Source organism: Lytechinus pictus, chromosome 8 (assembly GCF_037042905.1).
Source record: "Lytechinus pictus isolate F3 Inbred chromosome 8, Lp3.0, whole genome shotgun sequence".
Lineage (NCBI taxonomy): Eukaryota > Metazoa > Echinodermata > Echinoidea > Temnopleuroida > Toxopneustidae > Lytechinus > Lytechinus pictus.
In genome coordinates, this window is record NC_087252.1 from 28,185,179 (window position 1) to 28,204,324 (window position 19,146).

At 38.7% G+C, this 19,146-nt stretch overlaps 1 protein-coding gene across 1 annotated transcript; it reads right to left on the reverse strand.

The window, feature by feature from the left end:
• Positions 1-945: 945 nt before the first annotated feature.
• Positions 946-17,279, reverse strand: LOC135154907 (serine/threonine-protein kinase SIK1-like). The gene is made up of 4 exons (XM_064103144.1): positions 17,162-17,279; positions 14,769-14,832; positions 6,763-6,878; positions 946-2,473 (listed from the first exon to the last, which is right to left on the reverse strand). The coding sequence occupies exons 1-4, from the start codon at positions 17,201-17,203 to the stop codon at positions 2,294-2,296; spliced, it is 402 nt and encodes a 133-aa protein (XP_063959214.1). The 5' UTR covers positions 17,204-17,279; the 3' UTR covers positions 946-2,293.
• Between the last annotated feature and the right edge of the window lie 1,867 nt (positions 17,280-19,146).

Genomic DNA, 19,146 nt, shown 5'->3' on the forward strand with positions numbered 1-19,146 from the left:
ATTCACTCCAAAGTCACATTTTTTAAAATTTCCAGCTGGTGAAATAATGAAAAGAAATAATATTTTCTCTTTGGGGACTGTCTTGTATTCTTTCTACCTCTGAAATAACCATTTGAATTGAACCAAATTGAAATTTACAGCCTGTACATGCAGGCCTACATGTATGTTCACATGTATAAACGTCTTTCAATTTATTTATTTTTCAATACATCTGCTTATTATTGGAGTCAAATATGACTATAATTTCAAATTTTTTTTTACTACATCTGCTTATTATTGGAGTAGTCAAATATGACTATAATTGGCATCAGCTTGGAGTCAAGTTTATGCAACTTAGTCAAAGAAATATGATACCGAGTTGAGATCGAACCCATGTCACGCATAGGTAATGTAGAAGAGAAGTCGCTTTGACTGGCAAAACAGTCAACCAATTCTCGCTACCCCAAATAGCGATTTCGTCGAGATCCGGGAAAATCCCTGTAACGCGCATTGCATTATGGGATAGCTTTTTCGGTATTACAACTTCCTTTTCGGAAGTCCAATGCACTGTTTTGCCATTCAGATCAACAGTGCCGTCATGCACAACAACACAACGTAGCTTTCGCTCGGAAAGTTCGTGATCACAACCCTCTCTTTCACGATACAGTTTAACGGCCTTTTCTGCTAAAGTCACTAATTCTACCTGACGCTTTCCATTGCACGGTATTCCTCTGTCAGTTAAGATTTTTTTTAAGTTCCGAAACTGATTTTTTATCCATTTTGTGGTCGACGAAAAATTGAACGGAATGAACGCTGTATATATTTAGCGTCTAGTCGAATACGACCGTAATGTCAGGCCGGTCGCTTAATGCAAAATTTTAAGATATTCATTTTTTGTTTAATTTTTTATAACCTAATAAAAACATGAATAAAAATTATTTTCCCGTGAAATACATTTTTTTTTTTAATTCATAATTCAAATGGAATCAAAACTGACCAAATTAAATAAAAAGTATTATAATCTGTACATATTACGCTGATTGGCATCGATTTCAGCGTGGTGGAAAACTCGGTATCACGAACCTCGCGCGAGCATGACTCTGAACCGGAAGTGGTGATGACGACCCGACGAAGTGAAAATTATCTCGTCTCGCGCATTATGAGATTTTTGTTCCTATTTGGGGTAGCGAGAATTGCTTACTCCATTCTTAGTCAACTTCCACTCCACACAAATACAGTGGATACAAAGATTTCAGATCTCTGTCACTTGATGCTGAACAAATTCATATGCTGCAGTCATACCATTGAAAAAAAGCCCAGACCAGCAGGAGCTATTACATTATTACCACTGACACACCATAAGTCGGTTAGGAGTCAGTTTTGTTGGTGTGGCCAGGGCATCACTCGCCTATATGTCACAGATTCTGTCACAATCATTACAAACCATGCATCATCATTAATGATTCACCCTACATATTGATACCCAGCATCAGTTAGACTTGCACTCCTAGGTGTTTTGACAATGCTGCTGATGAATCACCATGCGTTGTGTCTTTGTTTATGGTTCGCTGTTAGCAGTGAGTCACCTGGTACACAAGTCTAATTGAGGGAAGACTCATGGTTTTGTTAATGTTTTTTAAGAACAAAGGGTTGGATGTTTTTGTTGTAACCATCACAAAATTATACCCATTTTGCAAAATAACATGGAAAATATTTTTCTCTTTTCCAAGAGCTTCGTCATTAAAGCTTCTGTACCTGATATTATCCCAACAGAACATATTTAATAAAATATTGCTTGATTATTTATCTGCATACCGATTAAAAGCTTATTAAGCTATTCACTGGCAAACCATAAGTTAGTTAGTTATTTAGTCAGTCAGTCAGTCAGTCAGTTAGTTCGTTTGTTACTAGCTGTCATTAGCTATGTATTTCTGTGAGAGCAGAGAGAACAGTTCATTTATAGAGATGCAGTTGCTGCCTTTGGTATATATGTATTTTGACGATGATGATGACGTTGATCCTGATGATTATCACTATTATTATTATTATCATTTTCATTAGCATTATCATCATTATTACTCATTTCATTATCATTACCATTACCATTATCATTATTATTATTACTACTTTACCATTATCATTATTATTACTGTCATTATCATTAGCATTATCGCTAAAGGAGTTAATCTGTTGTCTCACGATAAAGCAAACTGTTATTGCGACATTTCATTATCGTTATCCTCATCATCATCATCATAAATCATCACCATAATCAATATCATTATTAATTATTAATATCATTATTATTATCATTCTAACTCACCCAAATGTCCAGTTGAGGTCCGTCATACCTCTGGCCCTCAAAGACTTCTGGGGCAGCATACGGTGGACTGCCACACCACGTTGCCAGGTGCTCGCCAGGAGTGAAGAAATTACTGAAACCAAAGTCCGCTATCTTGATGTTCATGTTTCCATCGAGGAGGAGGTTTTCAGCCTGGAAATGCAGACACAGATCAGGATGAAAAAAAAAATTGAAGATATTATAATATTTCATTTGTATGCAAATTTCTTGATACATTAACAAAATGTTATTTATACAGTGCACTTTCTGTTATCAGTGAGTTTGCGTTTGTTCACTGAGAAAAGAATTAATTTTAAATGACTTATTATACAGTCCTTTCCCATGAGCAACATCAAAATTTTCGCTTTTCAAATAATAACAAAAATAATAATAGGCATTTATATGGTGCCATCTATCTAGAAATATTCTATTCCGAGGCGTGTTGTTATTATTATTATTACCCCAGCTTTAGCTCGAGCTGCCTTTCAGCGCTCATGCATTCAAGGAATTAATCCTGCCGGGTACCCATTCACCTCACCTGGGTTGAGTGCAGCACAATGTGGATAAATTTCTTGCTGAAGGAAATTACGCCATGGCTGGGATTCCAACCCACGACCCTTTGTTTCAAATTCAGAAGACTAATCCACTGGGCCACAACGCTCCACGTTGAAATTCACATTTCAATTTTCAAATTTCTTTTTTTTTCCAAATTTCATTCTTCATATATACTGTAAACACAATCTCCATATTCTGTCTGCCTGCCATGAGGAGCACACACCTTCGTACATGTACAATATTCTGAGCTACATTCATTCATATCCTTCCAATTTCAATCGAGGGGTGAAAATGTGTATCCCTGTTGTAGGGCAATGATATAGAAAGAGGTTTGGGTTGGGGCACAAATTTGTCTCCACCTTACATGTAAATGCATCTAAAAAAATTACCTTCAATACCTTTTGATGCACTTGCCATTAAAGTACACACTAACCCTTGACCGAAAGAAAGCCAGAAAGACCATAGTTACGAGCAGATCACTTCGCAGCTAACTAGATTACCACCTACTACCTCCGGAAATGTGGAATTGATTTCTACAAGGTGGAGTTACATCCCCCTCATTGTACATGCACCTCACACAGTAATGTCATGGTATGTGGAAGCCGTTCATGATTGTTAAGGTATGGTAGGGTTGGTGTTTAGTTGATGGTGCTGTTATTGATGATGTTTTCTATATTCAGCAGAATCAGTATCATCAGCTCCCATCATCATCATCAGCACCATCATCATCATCAATATTGACATCATTATATTATTACCTTCCATTATCATTATCATTTCCATTGTTATTTCCGATGTCATTGTTAAATGTTATTGTCTTTTTTCATTACCATCATCATCATCATCGCCATCATTATCATCATCATCATCGCCATCATCACCATCATCATCATTGTCATCACTCATCATCATCATCATCATCATCACCATCATCATCATCATCATCATTATCATCATCATTATCATCATCATCGCCATCATCATCATCATCATAATCATCATCATTGTCATCACCATCATCGCCATCATCATCATCATTATCATCATCATTATCATCATCATCATCGCCATCATCATCATCATCATCAGTATCATCATCATTATCATCATCATCGCCATCATAATCATCATCATCATCATTGTCATCACTCATCATCTCTAACAACATGATAATGACAATGATGATGCAGGTGGTGGTGGAGATGGTGATGATTATTCTAATGGTGATGATGATAATGATGATTTTAATCATTCATAATGGTGCCTGATATGGTCCACTTGTCAGTAAAAATGGTTGAATTTTTTTTACCTAAGAAATGTTTTCCCATGCCATACTGAGTTCATTTTCATTGACATCCCTTTGTATTTGCACTAGCTTATAATAATATAGGCCAGAAATTAAAATTATCTTGAGATTTAATGCAGTGGTTTATGGATGAGTTTAAGTGTGAGATACATACACATGTTTTAGGATCACATGAGAAGTTCACAAAGCAATTACATTGTTTTTCATTGATTTTTGTTAAAAAGTTTCTGGAAAGCTTGGCATCTGAATGGCTGGGAGCAAGATGGTCAGTGGAAATTACTGATAAATCTTTTCATGAAACCCTCCAGGATGTGTGTCTGGTGTGAAAACGTATGTACAGTGCACTTATTTAACAACTTGGAGTCTTTTGGACGGTTGGAGAGCATTATTTAAGAACGGCTGAAGGATTGGGGAGGGGTATGAGAGGATGAGGGGGAGGGGTTGGTGAGAGAAGGGGTGGGGTAGGGTGGTGGGTAGGATGAGTGAGGAGAAAGGGAGAAGAAATGGTGCCAGATTAGGTGGGGAAACTGTGTCAGACAGGCTGGGGATGGTGTGAGAAATAGTTGTCATAGGCCACAGCAGGAGTGGGGAATTCAATTATAAGTTACATAGGATTGGAAGTGGGACATAGCAGTTTCCGAACATCCCGCTGGCAGGACCGTGGGTAGGGAAGTGGAAAGAAAAGGGGGAGGGTCGGGCGCTGGTGTGCCACGTTTGAAAGCATGTGTGACCGATATGGATGTTGCGGATGCAAAATGGTGTCCATGTTGATCTGCTTGGCCTACATACCCGACAAATATTCATTTCCAGACTATGAAAAGGAAAAAGAAAAAGAGGGGGGGGGGTGAGAGGAGGAAAGGGGAGAGGGAAGGGGTGCAATAGGATCGTTCACAGCTAGGGAAACATGCCCTTAAAAGGAATGTAAGAATATAGGCCTACATGTCATTAAGTTTCAAGTTTTCAACCTATATTTACTGAAGGAGCTGATAGAAGAAAACAGACCCTAGCAATTGTCTAAAATCATCAAGGGTAAGACATTGGAAAATAAAAACAAACTCCAAATGAAGGGTTATAGAAAGAAAATAGGGAACCTGTGTAGAAGGGGAGTTTTGAAAACAAGAAGTTCAAAAGAACGATTTAAAGAATGAACAGCCTACACAGCATATACCCAGCAAAAAAACAGAGAGTAAAGAGACAGACAGAAATAGTGAGAGGGGGAGAGAGATGGAGGGAGAGAGAGGGAGGGATAGAGCATAAAATGCCTGCCTGGTAATTAGGCCAGCGCTTTCACGCCACGACAAAAGGCAAGGCCTGGTTGCTAACGTACCTGCCATTCTGACGTCAATGGCAGTCATCGTGAGGCTATTGGCACGTGTGATATGATTTCTGCACGTTGCTATTGACAATCTCTATCTTCCTTGCTGCTGCATTTTCTCTTAGCTCTCTCTCTCTCTCTCACCTCTCTTCTTTTCTTCTATTTCTCTCCTCTCTTCTCTTCTCCTTTCTCTTCTTCTATTTTGTATTTCTCTTCCTATATTGTTTGCTACAACCCTCTTTCTCATTCTCCACCCCTTTTCCCCTCTATCTTTTCCTTTCTCTCCAATTTACTTTCTTATTCTTCCTTTCTCTCACTACCTCCATGTGTCCATACCAATCTCTTTTTCTTTTATTTCCTTTTCTCTCCAATTTTCCTTCTTAAGCACCCCCCCCCCTACCCCATATACATATTAATTTCACCTAGATATTTCATGTCTTATGTGCCAAAATTTGAAGGTAAGGGTACCTGAAAATCAATTTTAGTGGGCATCCTTAAATCCTTTTTTTTGAATAACATGAAGAGAACTTGAGAATTTCGTTCACATTCTTCACAAATGGGAGCTACTGAACCGTTGTGAAAAACGTTGTTATGTTACATCCGCATTGTGATAACTGTTTTTAGGGTGTCAATTGCATTTGGGGAGATTCCTTCTAATTTCACTCCATTAATATGAGGTGTGTATGTATCAATGAACTGTCATGGAAGTCAGGAGATTGAATATTTACATATATACATGTACATGCATGCACAATAATCAATGGTTATTATAGTTAGAGAAATCGGAGGACATTTTAAAGCAAAGTGTGCTTAATTTCTTACACAATTCCAGGGCTATCATGTAAGTGCACTACGCAGGGTTTAAACTGACTTGCAAGGAAACAAAAGTTTAGTCAATTGCAGTGAATATTACAATGGAGAATCAATATCTAGTAAACTGGCTATCGGTTTATTTAATCGCGAAGAGAGATTACATGATCAAGGCATCGCCCTTCCCCCTCTCTATCTGTATTTTTGTTTCTTTTTCTGTCTGTCTCTCTCTCTCTCTCTCAGTCTGTCTCTCCCTCCGTTTATTTGCCCGCGGTTCCCACCTCAGTTGCTATGAAGCCTAACTTGCCATCAGTTATTTTATCGCAAAGAGCGATTACATGATCAAGGAATCCCCTCATTTCTCATCTCTCTCTCTCTCTCTCTTTCCATTTATTTGCCTTCTGTTCCTACCTTGGTTGCTATGTGGCCAGGCATTTGGTTGCCATGGTAACTTACCTTGAGGTCACGGTGCACAACATGCCGTTTGTGGCAGTATTCGACGGCGGAGATGATTTGCATGAATTTCTTCTTCGCTTCCTTCTCTGACATCCGGCCATGTGTGTCTAAGTAATCTGCATGATAAAGTATAAAGATGAAAATAAATTAGTCAAAAAGATAGATAGATAGATAGATAGATAGATAGATAGATATATAGATAGATAGACAGACAGACAGACAGACAGACAGACAGACAGACAGACAGACGGACAGACAGATAGACAGACAGACAGACAGGCAGGCAGGCAGACAGACAGACAGACAGACATTTCAAAAGTTTTAATTCTCTTTATACAATATGGCTGACTGAATCAATAAAGGGACCATAGAAGAAGTACATGAAAGCAAAAGTTCATGTAAATTCATGTCAAATCAACAATTGAAAAAATTCTAGTTTACCTAACACTTAGAAAGCTAGTGAATAGCTGTTAACAAACATATTGTAGGAGAATAAAATGTGATTAAATGGACAATATGAAGAGTACAGACCTATTGTAAAACAAGGTTATAGAATCTAAGTAAATTAAATCAACTATTTAAAAAGGAACAACATTGTTAATAATTGAGGGAAGAACCATGAAAAACATGTTATTGGGTAAGGAGCGGGGGTCAATAAAATGAAGCTCACAGACTTATTCTGTCAAGGTGTGGCGTATAATTCCCTATAATTATTTATTTGAGTATAACAACATGTACCCGTACATTAGTTAAACTTGTTTGTTACTTATCAATTCATTTCCATGATCTGAAAGAAAAATTAAAGAGGGAATAATTTTCATGGTATTAGATCGCAAATTGCTCCACATTTTGTTTTTTAATGCTACACAAAAATTTGTTTGTGTAGCATTTTTCTTTTACATTGGTCTGTACAGAAGATTTTTTCCAACAACCAGAAATGCTACTCAAACTTGAGATGTCAAATTGTCCCCAGCTAAAGATTTAACCTTTAAAAATATTTTCTAATTTTGAAATTCACCTCCTCATCTCCTCGTCTCTCCTTGATTTGTATTTGTTAACACACTTGTAACATATACATGTATATAAATTATGATGGATCTTCAACAAAAAAGATCAAAGTAATAATCCTATTTAGCTAAGCTGGATACAGCTTCTACTTGTAAATTGAGTTTTAATCCCTTATTGGCTGTATTCACTATGCATGAGGGGTTCATGAATAATTCATCCTTCTTATGAATATGCATCCCTCTCATGAATATGCATCATTTGTGTACTGCATAATAAATTGTGTTTACAAGCAAAAGCAACCAGCTGTGTCTGGCTGTATGCCAGAGTGAATTATGCAACTGGCCTTGTAGGCTGCCCACTAAACTAGGCAATGGAATGTCCCAAAGTTGACCTCAAATGAGGACAAAAGGTCGTTATAGGTCGGATGTGTGAAAGGTGTCAGTGCTAAGTGATTGTTAGGAATGACAGTGAAGGGATGAAGACACAGAGAGAGAGAAAGAGAGAGAGGGGGAGGGGAGGGGACAGTGATGTCAGGCAAAATGATGTATTGCGTGTAGTGATTGGATAGATAAGGAGAGATGAGGGTGGGGATGGGGAGATAAAGAGCAAGACTGGAGAGAGAGAGAGTTAGAGAGTGGGACAAAGAGAGTTAGAGATAGAAAGACAGGGAATAGAGGGAGATACATGTATGTGCAGAGACAGGAACAAGACAAAATGAGAGAAGGAAAGATAAAGAGAAAGAGAGACACACACACACAGCCAGACAGACAGAGACATCTATTAGAAACATTGAGAGATGGAGAGAGACAATCAGAGACAAAGAGGGAAAAGACAGAGATGGAGGGTTAAAAATGTAGACTAGTGAAACAAACTTTCAATACAAAAAAAGGCTTATATATTAAAGCCCTGACCTACAGAGAGATTTATTGAAATATAGAATCATATGATGGAAAGCTACAAATTGGTCAAAATTTTCTGTATACAGAAAGATAAGCTGTACGCTATATAGATTCCTGGAAAGAAGGATAGATAAATAGATAGACAGATAGAAATGATTCGTCCCGAGAGAGCATGGGAGCGTTGACTTGGAAGGAATTCCAACCACCTTCCAGCGTGCGTCACATTAACGTTGTAACCAAAGAAGAGCCTGCATGCAATGTGGGGCAAACATTATACCCCCACCCATACATGCCACAGCCAGCCCAGTAACTCAAGCCACCAGTCTACCTGGTTGACCTCTTTGCAGGGGGTCTTCCAGAAGGTCCTAACAGACATCCCTGTGGGATTTCAACAATTTAAAATTCAGTCGATTTTCCTCGGAAGTTGCACGTTCCTGCTTCTGTATTTTCCCTTTCAGAATACACATGTAGCCAGATGTTTAAAGGCAAGGGTTCCTGGTATACATTTATCTTTGATTTTCAATGTAATGATATCAACATGAAGGAAAAATGTCATACAACGGGTCGTGCAGGAGATTCACCCAAAATAAGGCAGGATTGCCGAATAATGCCTCTGAGCTGAACCGAGGCATTTAATGTCTGATAAATCTAATATCTACTGCTAGAATTGTACAATTTTAGGCTTTTGTAGGCATACATGTAGGCCTATATCATTTAAACTGGTATGGAGCTATATGTGTTTTATAGCTCCATGTTTAAACTATGTACATGTACATGTATGAGCATGGAGCTCTGCCTAGTAGCTCCATTGTATGCAGGGAAACCATCATTCAGTGTGTACAAACGTCACAGTCGAGCATGAGTTCAAACACACAACCCTGGAAGGCAACTTTGCAAGGGGTCTTCAAAACATATTTGCAGACTTGTATCACTGCTAGGAGACCTTAGCTCTACGGTGTCTAGTGTAGGAAGAAAGGCAGTACTATGATAGGAAAAACAAACGTCTTCTCCGGTTTATTTCGCTATAGGGTACCGTAGTGTGGAATCATCAAGTTTCCCTTTTTGCATTTCAGCGTTTTTTATACCGTAGTTTGGTAGAGCACGATGAAATACCCCCACAACCCAAAGTTGGTGGGAATCGGTCCAAGGGAGCCTTGAATATGACCTCAGGCTCATGAAATACATAATTAGCCCCAATGAAATCAATGTATTATTGGTCTGGTTCTAAATGTTAGGAGCCAGGCCAATAATACTTTGACTTCAATGGGGCTAATTATGTATCCATGAGGTCATATCTAAGGCCCCCATGGACAAATTTCCCACCAAAATTGGGTTGTGGAGGTATTTCATCATGCTCTACTAAAATAAAGTATTAAAAACGCTGAAATGCATGAAAAAATTAGTGACGTCATCATTTCGGTACTCTATAGGAATGACAAGGGGATAAGCCAAAGAAATAGAAAGCAGTTTGTCAATGGTGTGGCTATCGCTTCATTTCTATGATCAGTATCTTGCTCCAAGTTGTGTACACACAGGCCTACATATTATTGGTAAAAACTGAATATTATTATTCATATTCAGCATTATTGCATTAAATCTACAATGGAGTTTAATATCACAGACTACCCTGACACCCCTTGGATGCAATGATATTGGAGTTTTAAGTGTGGAGTCTAATGTATGACCTCAAACGCTGCTTGTATTCAGTGCACTACACAGGTTAATCAGGCACAGTGGTATTATGTGATATTTCATTTTCACAAGGCCAATATACCAGAGTTCAAACTAAATATGATGCAATGCTTTAGATTTGAGTTTTGAACTTGATGGTCATAAATGGTAACATCTGTGTGAAAGCAATCACAATGTCCACAGCCTAGATTGTATGTAGGCCATTGCCCTAAATGTAGGCCTATACATGAAAAGGGCATATTTATGCAGTTTATTATTTGCTTCTGTGTCCCAGCTATATGGGATTAAAACAATAATAACCAGCCCCTATTAAAGGTTATTCTAGTGAAAGGTCAGGCAACCATTTTATTTGGGGCCCATATTGCTATCCTGTCACATAGTGTCCCACGGTGTGCCCACACTGTGGTATAGAGTGTGAAATCACCTCCACACGGTGAAGGTGCTCAAATTGAACACTTTCGCAAAGTCTACACTATGTGAATACGTGGTGAATATTCACGCCGAAGGTGTCAACGGTGTAAAATTATCTACACACTGTTGAAGTAAATCCTTGTAGGTGGATTAAGGCTCAGTGGATAAGTCAAGTCTCCGGACTTTGAATCACAAGGACCGGGGTTCAAATCCCACCGCAGCAATTGCGTCCTTTGGCAAGGTGTTTATCTACATATTTGCCACTCTCCACCCAGGTGTAGTAAATGGGTACCCGGTAGAAAGGAATTCCTTGAATGCCCGATGTGCCTTCTCAGGAAAGCCGTGCTAAAGCTAGGGAAATAGTATGCAGCACTTAGACACATTTCTATTATTGCGCTATATAAATGTGCATATTATTATTAACAGAGTGAATCCCATCTTCACATAGTATGCTAAATTGCTAATACACAAGTCTACAGTGTAAACACACAATGAATACACTGTGAACACACAAAATTCCACACTACGTGAACACACTGTGAATACTCACGCCAAAGAGGTGCCCAGTGTGGAATTATTTTCAGTGTTAAATGTAAGCATTTTAAAAGTGTAAACACACTATGAACATGATCTGAATACACTGTGAATACACTGTAAACACAATGTACAAGTGTACACAGTGTACAAGCTGAAGCCTGAAGACATAGAAAACAAAATGGGAATAAAATGTGAACACACTGTGAATACATTGTAACACAATGTGAATAGGGCCTACACTGTGTACACACTGTAGATATACTGTGAACACACTACTGTAATTACACTGTGTTTACACTGTGTTACACTGTGCTTTCCAGCTTGAAGAAAAGTAAATAGAGACTGAGCTTCAGATCATCAGTCAGTCCCACCACACCATGCAGAAAGCATCAGTTGAACCCGACCAAGTGAATTAGGTCAGCGGGATCAACCAACCGTGTCACCGCAACACGTCATGTAATGAGCTAGCCATGCCTCTGGTCTGAAGAACTCTAACCCCGTTCACATTTGAAATAAATTCCAGATTAATGGTAGATCATGGATGAACACGATCAATTGAGGCTAGCATACAATTTCAACTGAATTTACTGTAGGCCTATGAGGCTTTGTATATCTATAGGCCTTAATGAATCTCAGAGCAAGTACTTAAAAGGCTATTACCCCTGTTAATATTGAAAGATGGGCCTATAACTTAAGCATGTCTTACTAATGATGGGTGTTTGCCTAATTGTCTATCTATGATGTAATTCTGAACTAACCGAGTCTACCTCACCAAATGTAAATGAAATATCCCATGTATTAGTCTGAACCTATTTTTTACATTGTTAATTCACTTTTATATCAAGCCTTTCTCATACCTGTCGCAATTGCATATTCATGAAATACCCCCCCTCCTGCATTAAATCATAGACCATGGACCTTATGCCTACAGGCCAATCTCTGGTACCTGTCCGGGCCGGATGTCTCCCGCAGAACAGCAAATCCTTGCAGCTGATTGGCCGAGAGCAAATAAATCATTGACAATAGTTTTCATAAAACACTTCCCGAGAACCTGGATGCACAGACCAATCTACCGGTAAGAACAGGGTATGATATATGTGTGTCGGGGGCCGGATGTCTCCCCAAAGTTCTCTACTATTGTTACAAGCTACTGCAAATCCTTACATCTCATTGGCTGGGAGCAGAAGAGTCAGAGAAAAAAATCACTGACAAAACCTTTCATGAAATGCTCCCTCAGCAGTACCATAGTCATAGACCAACGGACCTTATGCCTGGCTACAGACCAATCTACCGGTAAGAACAGGGCATTATGTGTGTCAGGGCCGGATGTCTCCCGCCAAATTCCCTGCATTCCAGACATGTCTCATCCTATGACATCCCTCCGCATCTCGGATGTAGAGTACATGTTACACGGACACCAAGTCAGGTCAAACCGCCCTCGCTCTGTTTGTTGTGAATGCGTTGACCGCCTTCCGCGTTAACCTCCGACGTCCAACCCCCGAGCTCCCCGCACAGCCAGAGCGGCAGTTCCTGCCTGGCATGCTCTTGTTTGCGGAGGGAAAGGGGTTAAGATGCTTAAGTATGCAATGACGTCAGGGAGAGTTAAACATGTTACTTCTATAACCGTTAGATGGGGATGATATGTCTTGCCGACAAAACATTTATTGTACTAAATATACCCATGGTGGATTGACGATGAGGGCCAAGAAGGGTAGGCAATATTGGTTCTGACCCTCTTCTTCGGAATTCCTGGGATGATGAATCAGGATGTTATGTCCGTGGCTTAGGACTAGGAGTTGCCTCATGGTCTACGTAGAGGAGGGTTGGGGGTGGACCACATATCCAAGGTGCTACCTTGTGGGGGGGCTCAAAAAAGACACCAGTATTTTTTTCTTTTTTAATATAAAAAGAAAGAAAAAGAGACTCATTAAGCTGAACTTCATGAATGGAAGCATTAAAATTGGAAGGAGCACAATTTCAGGGTCTACTCTTGTCATCATAATTTTTTTCCTCAGGGTGCGAACTAGGTGAACACAGTCAGTAATATCAAGACTAATTCCCAATACATAGGAATAGGAGATAGAATAGAAGAAAAATACAACGTACCAATTACCATCATGGTAACATCTCTAGACATATACAGAAAAGCAACTTCTACTGCAGACACACAATTGAATGGAATCCAATGTATGACTTACGTCAAGAGATATTCAAAGGAGGATCAAAGAACAAAAAACCAGCAGAGAATCAAACTTCTCCCAACGGTTTGGCTCCATCTTTACAATGCTGTGCATATGCACAATAAAAGCAACTTCCTTTCGTATGAAAAAGAAACGTGTCAAACATGTTTTCATCAAATCAAGGAGGATCGAGGGACAAAAACCAGCAGAGAATCAAACTTCTCCCAACGGGTTGGCTCCATCTTTACAATGCTGTGCATATTCACAATAAAAGCAACTTCCTTTCTTATGAAAAAGAAACGGGTCAAATATGTTTTTTATCAATTCAATGTACCATTTCTATTCAACTACGCCTGAATTACCCTGGATCGGCGTCTCACAGCACCCCCCCCCCCCTTCATGATTGTTTGCTAACACAATAGCTTACATCGCATGAGGATGTACTGAAAGCAATCGAAGCATCATTTGCTTTCAGACACCACATGTGAACAAACAGACTCGTTCACGTTTGTACTGTGTAAACAATATTGTAAAATCATAAAACGTCATAGCCTTAGTCTTGAAACTAATTGGGTCAGCGCAAAAGTCTGTAACAAATATTTCTGCATGTACATTTTGCTTTCATATTCTTTTGCGTTTTACAATTTCAATAGAGACGAAGTTTTAGGTCTATGTTATGAATCTCACATGGCGAAAGAATAATTACCTTATGGGGTGGGTGAAAAAGGAAATGTGTTGTTTTTCATAAAAGAAATTCTCATATTTTAACTTGCTGCTGCTGCTGCTGCGAAGATCATAATCATTTCAAACCACCAAGGAACATATGGCCTGAATGCCTCTTTGAGGAAAATGTTTATCAGGATTAGTACCTCACCAACTTGCGAATGGACAAGGCCTTCTTCAAGTTCTTGGTCACAAGATATTCTTGATAATTTGCTTGTTGATGCATACTCCCTTTTCAAGAGAAACATCTCCAAGGGCTCCAGGGCTCCATCTTACAAAGGGTTATGATAGATCTGATCAACTTCAACTGTATGGAAATCCATCAATGTCATATTTTTTTCCGAAAGAAATTTGAACAATGTCCTTTGTAAACAAAGAGAAGCACACTAATTTTTTATCAGAACGATGGATTAATGGATATATACAGTATATCTAGAAAATATTTTGAACAAATAGGCATTTTAGATGTTGACGTTGCCGACTTTCCATAGTTGTGGTTGATTGGATCAATCGCAACTCTTTGTAAAACAGGGCCCAGATTTTAAAGTAAACTTACCGAACATTTCCCCACTGCTTGCGTATTCCGTTACGAGGTATAGCATACTCTTTGTTTCCATAACCTAGATAAAAAATAATAATGGAAAATACAATATATATCTTTCATTTTGAAAATCAATAGGCGGTGCTGCACCATCCTGAGTTTGCTCAATCTCGAGATTTTAGCCCGATCGGCCCTCTTCGCGATTAATCTTGAGATTCAAGAAACCCCCGTCTCCACCATTGCAAGAAGAGCGATTCCTGCTCGAGCGAGGCATCGATGCATTATGGTCTGACGCCGTGAATAAATAATCCCGAGTGCGTCTGCACCTACGAATTAGCGCTATACTTCGTAAAATAGCGCGCTATTTTGCAAATAATCCCAAGTTGACTTGGGATTGCAATCTCGAGACTACTCCTACGAACTAGCGCGATAATTGCGTCTCCATTGCAAATAATCTTGAGATGGTTCAGATCAGGATAATTTGTCGGATCAGAAATAGCGCGCTAATTTGAAAATTCAGGATGGTGCAGATGGCCCTAATGAGTTTGGTTCATCCTCAAAAAGGTCCCTCCATTTTGGAAGAGGGCATATCCCAACATTAGATGGAAACAATTCCATGTACTACCATGGCTTTTGGAATGGACAAAAATTTTACATTGGCAATCAAGCAGTAACAATTTCAGCTTTTTGTGTATATATATTGTGAATCTTAATAATTCTTAATTCTTCTTTTATCATATTCTGCAGGCATTGTGTAAACATAAAATGTACCATCCAGTCTTTGACTGCCAATCATGTTTAGCAATAAACCTGAATTGAATTGAAAAACATTGGCAATCGATCACTACCTCAGCGTTATTGTTAATATAAAATTTTCTCAACGTTCTTCTTCACTATACATGTGTATCTATAACCACGGGATCCACTAAACCTATTTCATGACTGTTAAATAACATATTCTGAACTGAACCGGAGTCGTACGTACAGGTCCCATCACCCAACCTCCGGGTCTGGATCGCAGACTACTTAGTTTACCAACACACAGTCAGTCATACAGCAATGACGTCAATGGCCGCTGCACGAAGATAAAGGACCAGGGTCCAAAGAATGCAATTTATCCCAAATACAAACACCGAACTTCCGAGGTCCCTGCCAGAATTTCTTACCATGTTGTGGCGCAGTGTCAGGAAAAAAAGGAAAAAATATATAATACCCAAAGGAACGCAAAATAGCCACATAATAAAATAAGAAAAGAGGAAGGGATGTGTAGCGAAGAGGAATGAGGAAATATAGACTGGATTGTGATAAAAGTTGAAGCTGCGTAGGATGACATGCATACATGTTTTTTCATACATACCAGTACGTCATAAAATTTGCTTTTGCGCAGGACACAACAATGTATAAAATAGGATGCATCGGGTTGGAAAATGCCCACTCTTTGACATTTAGGCATGTGCGTGCTGTACAGTATACAGCATTATTTTTTAGGATCAAAATATGATAATGAATACAAATAAAAAAAAAACAATTGAGTGTTTCCAAACACTTATATTTTTAGGGGTTATACTTGTTTAGGGGGCAAAATTGTCCGGATAGAAGAGCCTGCAAATAAACGTGAATAGAGTATAAATGTGACCAATGGATAACCCTTATTTGGGGTCAGTTTGCATAAAGTCAGGTCGCACATGGGTACCGCAATACAGTTGAGCACCCCCCCCCCCCCTGGAATCGACAATTGCTTACATATTTCTTGATTATTTCTCTACATGCATATTTCTACTCTATTATAACAACTGGCTGAGATTCAATAGAGCTCTAACTGCTAGCTAGTCACAAGCAGTGTTCTTGCTAGACCCATTTAGTGGTGGTTGCTATTTCACGGCTTTATAAAGTTTTTTTTCCCAGGCCAAGTTAGCGGTCTTAAAGCCCAAAGTGGAGGATTAGCAAATCTCTGAAAATAAACAAATATTTATCAAATACAAGAATATATAATGTAAATATGCAAATAAAACAAGATATAAAGATGGAAATGAATGCAATTCCTCTTTGCAAGGAGTTAGTTTTGAAACACGTTTCATTTGAAATTTGTAGTGGAGGGAAGCAGAGTTTTTCATGAGTGGTGGTCGGCAATCCTCTGTGCCGGTTGGCCCGACCACTGCCATCCACTGTAGCTATAACACTGGCCACCAGCTAGCTGCTAGCTAAACTTATCTGAAAGGTTGTTGGGGCCTTTAGTATGTTGTTAGAGTAGATCACATAATGCTACTTGTAAATCCAACTGCAATCGCGTTGTACACCTTGTGGTCACTATACAGCATGGAACTATAATACAAATATCATTCATTTCCATCCACCACAGCGCATATTTACACTGGCACCGAAGTCGTTCTAATTGAATACTCACTCACCTGGTATAATTTAATGACGTTCGGATGCGAGAGCATCTTCATGATTTGCACTTCCCTGTAAACCTTCTTGAGATTGGAATCGTCTAACCTGGATTTGTCAATGATCTTGATTGCAACCTGAAATGACAAGAAAAAGGGCAAAAATTAAGTTAAAGCAAGAATCAAAACATAAGGCATACAAGGTCAGTGATTTTTCTATTTACTGGTAAATCAAAATGGAAAATCCTTGTTGTTCTTTACCTTTTGTGTGAAAATTCACAAAATTTACCTCTGCAAAACAGAATTAATTTTCTTACTGTGTATTTTCTATGACAAAACAGAATAGATCAGATTTGAAACATATGTACAGGCTTACAGACATGGAAAAGACCAATTTGTTTTTGTTTTTTGAAAAAGAAACTCCTAGCATTCATTTGGATATTCAGTTGTAGTATTAGAAGTGGGGGATTGATTCCTTGAATATGTTGAGGTTCATAAATGGATAAAAATTTAGAGTTTTACGGCAGGACTCCTTTTTATTCTGGGCTGATATCAAAACACAAAATGTAAAGAGCAAGAAAAGAATTAAAATTTTTGGCAACTTTATCATCACTTCCTGTTCAACAATCCCTCCTCTGCTTCTATAATATCATGGACCTATTAGGTCCATGATACCCCCAAATGAGGGGGGGGGGGTGGGGGTCCATCCTTCATTTGCTCATTCTTTCCATTATTATTCTTCTTTTCATCCATGGATATCATCATTCTCATACATCTTCTCTTATTATTTCTCCTCCTTCATTCTTATCCCCGCCCTCCCCCATAAAATATTTTTTTTCACTTTTCCCTTGTCAGAAAATGTGTGCACTATCAACATAACATGCAAGTATACTGCGGTACAAACTAGTATCATGAACCGCATTTATAAAAAGACGCCCCCTGACATTTACCTTGCACACCTCGAAGATGGCCTACGCAGGAAAAGCAAACAATCGGAACATTATGAAAAGGTGACCACAAAATAGAATTTATACCTGGTATGTGTTCACTATTATTTACACAAATGGTTCTACGACTCTCTTTATATAGATGTATGGATATTTCAGCTTTGTGAGGATGAATGTGGTTTAAGTGGTTGCCATATTATAAATGACTGAAAAGTTTAAAATCAATTGTTAGTATAGAAGGGGCATTGTGATAAAAAGAACAAGTTCATGGACGAGAATATATTACATGTATGTAATAATAATAAAAAATAATGCAGCTTCTTCTTGTATATAAAGTACATTTAATCTCTTGAGGTTATAAATGGCAACGGTACAATAGAAAAATATGACCTATTTGTTTGAGTGGCTGGGAAAAAAAGACAAGAAAGAATTGAAAGATTGCAAGAAGATGTATATTTTTTGTTTCTAATTGATCCTGAGAAACGGGAAAGGCTTTTCATATCTAAGGGAAAGGTCGTACATGTAAGGACACCTCTTAGAGAGATAGAGAGAGAGAGGGGAAGAGGAAGAAAGAAGGGAAGAGGGGGAGACAAAAGGAGAGAGAGGAAATAAAGAGGGCCATCAGAGTCGGACAAAAGAGACGTTAAAAAAAGAGAAACAGATAAACATATATAGAGAGAGAATGGGACAAAGAGAGAGAGTGACAGAGAGAGGGAGAGAAAGATAGAAATAGGAACGTCATCATCGTACGAGATAGATTGATTTTTCTAGTCTGTGGACATCACCTGGCCCTATGTTTGATTAAGACCAGGCAGCCTACGTCATACCTCTGTCTCCCAAACACGCAAAAAATACCGCATACATCACAAGATGTCGTCCTTGTTTTTGCAAACCAATCCTTGTTTTTCGTATTGGCCCTCCACCCGAGATGTCTGTTGCCCTCGTAATGGAATATTTTTTAACACGATTCCTATTATTTCCATTAGAAGTGACGAGTTTCGGCAAAGATGGTGCCAACAGAAGTACTATATGACGTAAGTTTGTAAATAACAAGAGGGT

Bases quoted from the DNA above. Each gene is read 5' to 3' on its own strand.
- LOC135154907 (XM_064103144.1), bottom strand. From the start codon at position 17,203: ATGAAGATGCTCTCGCATCCGAACGTCATTAAATTATACCAG. The intron at 14,833-17,161 runs GTGAGTGAGTAT...TTTTTTATCTAG, and splicing joins ACGTCATTAAATTATACCAG to GTTATGGAAACAAAGAGTAT. The intron at 6,879-14,768 runs GTAAGTTTACTT...TTTATCATGCAG, and splicing joins AAGCAGTGGGGAAATGTTCG to ATTACTTAGACACACATGGC.